At 37.5% G+C, this 7,124-nt stretch overlaps 1 protein-coding gene across 1 annotated transcript; it reads left to right on the top strand.

The window, feature by feature from the left end:
- Window positions 1-1,490: 1,490 nt before the first annotated feature.
- On the top strand, window positions 1,491-2,483 carry LOC113651774 (trace amine-associated receptor 13c-like). The gene has a single exon (XM_027160621.2). It carries the CDS (start codon window positions 1,491-1,493, stop codon window positions 2,481-2,483), a length of 993 nt encoding a protein of 330 aa, XP_027016422.2.
- Window positions 2,484-7,124: the final 4,641 nt, after the last annotated feature.

Raw genomic sequence — 7,124 nt, forward strand, 5'->3', positions numbered from 1 at the left:
ATGTGAGGGGTCACATCTTGGACCAGCCCAAGCCCCTCTACCTGGAAGGCCCCCTGCTGTTAAAGGACTTTGGGCCCCGGGGCAGGGACCTGGGGATCTCAGAATGGAATGGGCCATTATGCTAAATTAGGCCCGTGGAACCCAGTTGCATGGGTTCTGATAGAGCCAATTGGGGCTCAGAATAATCGGAATGTGTATAAGCATGCACGTTCATGCCACTTGCCTGTCTCTTGGTTTTGTGTGCCGAAGGGCAATTGTCAATGCATATGGTGAGCTGGTACAAGACTTCCAGTTCTTGTAAAGGGGATTGAGAAGGGGGGATCATCCTTCAGCTCTTCGGAGAGGACCTGCATATAGGCCTCCTGAAGGGCCTGGTCATTCCAGCCTGAGTCAGCAGCCACAGTTCGGAAATCAATGGTGTAGCTGGCTATCAAGCGTGTGTTCTGGCATATAAGAAGCAGGGATGAGGTCAGAGGCCCAATACTGTTTGTGTGTAATTGGGTGGTTGGAGGCTCAGTAGGGGGGCAAACATGTTTCTGGAACTGTAGAAGCGACATGCTCCAAGCTGCTGGCTTGAGGAGCATAACGCGAAGAGCTGTCTACAGCTGGGGCTGCAGTTAAGCCTGGATAAATGATTTGTAAATCATTTATTTGATAAATCACAATGCACATGTGTAAAAGATTCTATATAGTGCAAAATGTAGATCCCATTGCTGTTGAGATTAATTTCTGTACTCTGAATTAATTGCACATGAACTGACTTCATGTATGTAATGCACAGGCTCTGACTCAGATTTTTACAGGATTGCAGCTCCCATTTAAACCACAAAAAATCTTTCAGAGTTTAGACTGGGAGTGAATGGCAACGTTTTGTCTGTGAAAACTGTGACTGATTAGTTTCTTCATACAGAAACAATCATGTCTTGAAGCCGTCATATCAGGCTTCTCCACAAATGCTCCAAGTATTAAATAGATTTCAGTTAGCATGTTCAATACTTGTTTCCTGCATAATTACACTTTAATCCACATCAATTGTAATATTACAATTTCTTTATAGGTCTAGATTAAAAAAATTATTGTGTATGTCTGGTATTTAGTTATTTTGAATAACTACATTATAAATATGTTCATGGAAATAAATATTTATGTTAAATACTTATTTAACAGTATTCACTTTTTGAAGAATTTAGTTTTGTGAACATTGTGTTCATATTTAATTGAGGTCTTGTGGCACATAAATCTGCATAATTACAAGTTTAATTTTTTTAAACCAACTAAGCCAACTAGACCTATTTGTTCCACAGAGGCATGACATCATGTGTATTATGCTGTCACTCAAACTCAGGGGCGTACTCCACTTCTAAATTATAAAACCACTAGGACTGCTTGAGCCTCAAGTCATTTAATCTTTTACATTTACTATTTTACAATGTCATCCAATGTATAAGGTTTTTCTAAAACTCTTTAGACATTAGAGAAATGCTGTATTGATGAACCTGACAGAGTTTAATCAGACTGATCGCTGTGATCATTTCTCCTGTCCAGAGAGATCTGTATCTCCTGCAGTTTATATCTTAATGTACATGTGTTCAGCTGCTGTGGTTCTGCTAACAATGTGTGGAAATATGCTCGTAATCATCTCTGTTCTTCACTTCAAGCAGCTTCACACACCAACAAACATGCTGGTGCTCTCTCTGGCTGTGTCGGATTTCCTTATTGGAGCTTTAGTGATGCCATCAATGTTAATCTGGACAATCGAGTCATGCTGGATTTTTGGGAGAGATTTCTGCACTGTCTTTTCTTTAACTAATAGCTTCCTCACAATCATATCAATCTATGATATCACACTGATTGCTGTGGATCGATATTTGGCTCTCTCAAACCCCTTTCTCTACATGAACAGAGTCTCTGTGAGGATCACTGCTGTTGTAATTATTTTTAACTGGTTTGTGGTGGGAGTCTATGTCTTATTACTCATGTATTTTAATGAAAACTTCTCAATTTCTGTAATGTGTCCTGGAGAATGTTTATTCATTGTGAATGATGTTTGGACTGTAATTGATCTCATATATTCATGTATATTTCCACTTTCTGTCATAATCATATTGTATACTCGAGTTTTTGTGATTGCTAAGAAACATGCCACTGCTATCAGAGAGCTTAATAATCACACACGGCCTAAAACACAGAAAATCACCTCACACTCCATGAAATCTGAGAGAAAAGCAGCTAAAGTCCTCGGTATTTTAGTGTCTGTGTTTCTGGTGTGTTTACTTCCATATTTTATTTACAGTTTAATAGGTGATGTTATTGAACTACAGTCAGAAATAATTCAGAAACTTATTATCCTACTTTATTTTAATTCTACTGTTAATCCAGTTATTTATGCTCTGTTTTATCCGTGGTTCTGGAGGTGTGTTAAATTAATCATCACTCTTCAAATATTTAAAGAAGACTCTGCATTCATCAATGTTCTTTCTTGAAAAGTTTTTTTTTTCACTCCTTCTGATGTTTAGACTCATATACAATAAACTATACATTAAACTGCTTTTACAAATCAAATAATTAGCATTAACATAATATATATGATATATTTACTGTTATATAATAGAAACAGTTGTTTTGCTATCAAATGCAATGTGCTGCAATATTATACATAGGGACAGTGAGATTTTGATTTGTTTCAAAAGCATAAAATAATAGAAAAAATTATATATATAAAAAGACAGATATACTTTTTGATAGGAATGTCAAGAACAGCAAAAGTAAAGTTGTTTGGGCTGAAGACGAAGTTCTTCATGAAATATATTGTATTTTACTTTTATTTTTTTTATTGTATATTAAGATATACTTTGTTTGTTTTTGAACACTTGGATTTATTTAATAATGTGGATAATGATTCTATTCTAAATTACATTTCTGCTGTAGACACCTTTATAAAATAATAAACTGCAAAGCATTTCTTTTTTTAGGCCAGAATTTAAAATATGTTAAGATTGCACTATTCTTTTTAAATCATTCGGTTGTTCATAGATCAGCGTATTTTTTTTATTAATTATTTTGTTGCATCAAACAATGTTTCAGGGGTCACAGAATAGTTCACTCATATTCTACAGTAAATGTCCTTAGTGAATTCATTTAATTCAGTTCTCATTTCATTCATTTTGAATTCACTGCATGCTCTTTAGGCCCTGAGGTAGCAGAATGCTGCAAATCATGATGCAACCGACGCTTTCTCCACCATGTCTTCTGAAATTTGCTTGATCAGGGCATGATTCAGGGCATGGTATAACTTTCTTAAAAGCATTGGACAGTAATTATATAGTGTGTGTTTTATAGGGCAGTGACAGTACATTTAGTCTCTGGATGGGTTTTAGTCCAGTGGTTTACGTATATTTTAAAACTTAGATTGTGAATGTTTAAATAGTGTAAAAGTGTCATGTGAAACATTTGTGTGATATCAAATTTGGTTGAATGGATCTGTCTATTATTAAGACTTGGAAAAGCAAACATGTTATAAGTAATTCAGTGATTCAGGTATCACAAACCTCTTCTTGCAACTAAATTTTTAGGAATTAAATTATAGGAATGAAATGCCAAATGTTTATCGATAATAAAATATATATATTTTTTTTAATGAAACTCAGGTTACGATAGTCTTAGAATCGTCCTGATAGTCCGATCTATCAACCGATAGTCCTTCTCCATGGCCTCACCGAACTCCTCCCAGACCCGAGTTTTCGCCTCCGTAACCACCCGGGCTGAAGCTTGCTTGGCCCTTCGGTACCTATCAGCTGCCTCTGGAGTCCCCCGAGCCAACCAGGCTTGATAGGACTCCTTCTTCAGCTTGACGGCATCCCTTACTTCCGGGGTCCACCACCGGGTTAGGGGACTGCCACCACGACAGGCACCGGAGACCTTACGGCCAGAGCTCCAAGCGGTTTATACCCTTCCCATTCCATTTTAGTAAAAAAAAAAAAAAAAAAAACGGAACAAAAATTTCATTTGCAGTAACAGCTACACAAATTATTTTTGAGGAATAAACAATGATATAGATTCATTATTTTTCCTTACAGTCTGTAGTAAAGACATTTGATCTGCTGTAAACTTTTGTAACATACTATCAGCAGTTCTTTCTTGTTTTTTCAGTTTGTTGTTCATTTTGATAAGTAAACCAGGATATTCTGCTGTTATAAATAACAAACCATCATAAATAAATGAAAGTGATGGTATGAACCAAGGCAGCTAACACTAACTCAGTTACATAATCATTTGTATAATTCAAGGCTTCAATGCCCTCACTCTCCCACTCAAGTCATTGCTCCAGTAAAGACCTGATAAAGCAATTTGTAAGTTTAACCTGGTCTTCACCACAGTCCTTATTGTCAATCAGCCAGACCCAACCAACCCCTTTGTGGTAGTGGTGTATGCCTCTGGAAAAGAAATGGGGGCTGTCCTGTCACAGTGTTTCATGGATTGGCTCAATCGTTCTCCATTTCTCTGAAGCTAATGACTTCTGATTGTAATTATGACTTTGTAATCAAGAACTGCTAGGCATCAAGTTGGCTTTGGAACAGTAGAGACACTGACTGTAGGAGGCTGAACACACATTGATGTGTCTCACAGATCACAAACAAGCCTGCTGATCCCTGTTTTTTGCCAACTTCCTGTTCACCCTGTCCTATCACACTAGCTCTTATAATGCCAAAGCAGATGCTCTTTCCTGCATTCACCTTCTGACCTGGAGTGGAGATATTCGTTAACAATTTGGTAGTGTCACTGTACCAATTCTTTGCAGCAGTTTCCTCACAAGCTGATTGGTCCCAGATACCTGCAGACCAGACTCATAACATGGGCTCACAAATCTGTTGTCACTGGACACCTAAGGGTTAATTGCACTTACCACCATGTCTAAATCAGATCACCACAGAGGGGAAACCCCCTGCTATCAACATTGTGATTGACTCTGGCTCACCACTAATGACCTGCACCAACTGCATCCATTTAAAAACTCACCACAAGGTACACTGGGCCATTCAAAATGAAAAAAAAAAAAATTTAAGTCATAAGTTTGCTCTAATTTCCACATCAATGGCATATTGCTCCACCATTTTATGTCTCCTGGCACAAGTCCATTCTAAACTCTAGATGCAAAGCTGATTGCCTACAGTACATTTAAGCTACAATCTCCACAATACATGTACACTTCCCCGGTACTCACAAACAGGTGATAAGGCCTGAGTATATCGATAAAGAAGAATTTTATCACTTGCATCCGACTCTGCAAATGAATCATGACAATTATACAGTTAAATGTTTAAGGTTTAAGTATTACTTAACACCGTACTTACCACTTTAAATTAGCCTGTCTGCTACATATTTATTTGTATATCATTTATTTGAAAAATCACCATGCACATGTGTAAAAGATTCTTTGTAGTGCAAAATGTAGACCTGCTGCTGTTGGGCAGTATTTACTGCACATGAACTGGCTTCATGTATCTAATGCACAGACCCTGGCTCTGATTTTTTACATGATTAAAACTCTGAATTAAACCACAAAAAAACTTTCAGAGTGCAGACTGGGAGTGAATGTGTCACACTCAATGCAACGCCCGTGCCTCCTGAACGCCGAGAAGCATCTCCAGAATACTAGATCTTCTGGACTACACTTCACAGAATCCAGCTGACACTGATTACACCGCCACCTGTTCCTCATCAGCCACTTTCTATATTAGCTGAACATGTACTTGACATCAGTGCGAAATCTCGATCTGTTTCGGCAATCATTCTGAGCGTTTCTTGTGTTTTTCCAAGTTTCGATTCTGTTTTGTATCCTAGTTTTCTGATTGTTTGCTGCCTGCCGTGACCTTCTGCCCGTCTTACCATTTCTGCCTGCTCTCTGATATTGTGTTTGCCTGTCCTGACTCTGCCTGTTGATTACGAGTTTACGATTAAAGCTGCAAATGGATCACCAGCCGTACGCCTCCTCGTTATAGCTGTTACAGGATGGCACCGTTTTGTCTGTGAAAACTGTGACTGATTAGTTTCTTCATTCAGAAACAGTCAAGTCTTGAAGCCGTCATGTCACATATGCTCCAAGTATTAAATACATTTCAGTTAGCATGTTCAATACTTCTTTCCTGCATCATTACACTTTAATCCACATAGATGTCTGATATGTAGTTCTTTCGAAAAACTACATTATAAATATGTTCATAAAATAAATATTTGTTAAATACTAATTTAACAGTATTCACTTTTTGGAGACTTTGGTTTTGTGAACTTTGTGTTCATATTTAATTGAGGTTTTGTGACATAAATCTGCATAATTAAGTCATTTGTTTATTTTTATCATTATTTTTTATTATTATTATTATTATTATTATTATATATTCATTTCCTTTTTCCCTCTCTTCTGATTCCATACTTCGGTAAAAGCTGCTTTGAGACAATGGGAATTGTTAAAAGTGCTATATAAATAAATTTAATTGAATTGAAATTAATATTTTTGGCATTTCTATACGAGTTACATCATGAGAAGGATTTAAGTGTGAAGCCAAAATGTCTGAGGCCCTCTAGTGACTGAATGCAGTACAATCTTATACCATTCCCATTCCCATTTTAGTAAATAAAAACAAACCAAAAATTTCATTTTCAGTAACAGCTACACAGAACATCAGCAGTTCTTTGTAGTTTTTCCAGTTTGTTGCTCATTGTGAAGCGTGATCTAGCAGGATATCCTGATATTATAAATAACAAACCATCATGAATAAATGGAAGTGATGGCATGAGCCAAGGCAGCTAACACTAACTCAGTTTCATCATAATTTGTTTAATTCAAGGCTTCAATGTGCTCACTCACCCAGACATGTCACTGCTCCAGTAAAGACCTGAGAAAGAAATTTGTAAGCTTAGCCTGATCTTCACCACAGTCCTTATTGTCAGGCAGCCATACCCAACCAAACCCTTTGTGGTAGTGGTGTATGCCTCTGGAAGTGAAAATACGGCTGTCAGGACTCGGCCCAGACTTTGGCCATGTACATTTTTTTACAGCCTTCCCCACCTTTCTGGTTTCCGAGACCTGGGTCTGGCTGAGGTGCGTCGGGGGTGCTGTCAGGACT

Source organism: Tachysurus fulvidraco, chromosome 9 (assembly GCF_022655615.1).
Source record: "Tachysurus fulvidraco isolate hzauxx_2018 chromosome 9, HZAU_PFXX_2.0, whole genome shotgun sequence".
Taxonomy (NCBI): domain Eukaryota; kingdom Metazoa; phylum Chordata; class Actinopteri; order Siluriformes; family Bagridae; genus Tachysurus; species Tachysurus fulvidraco.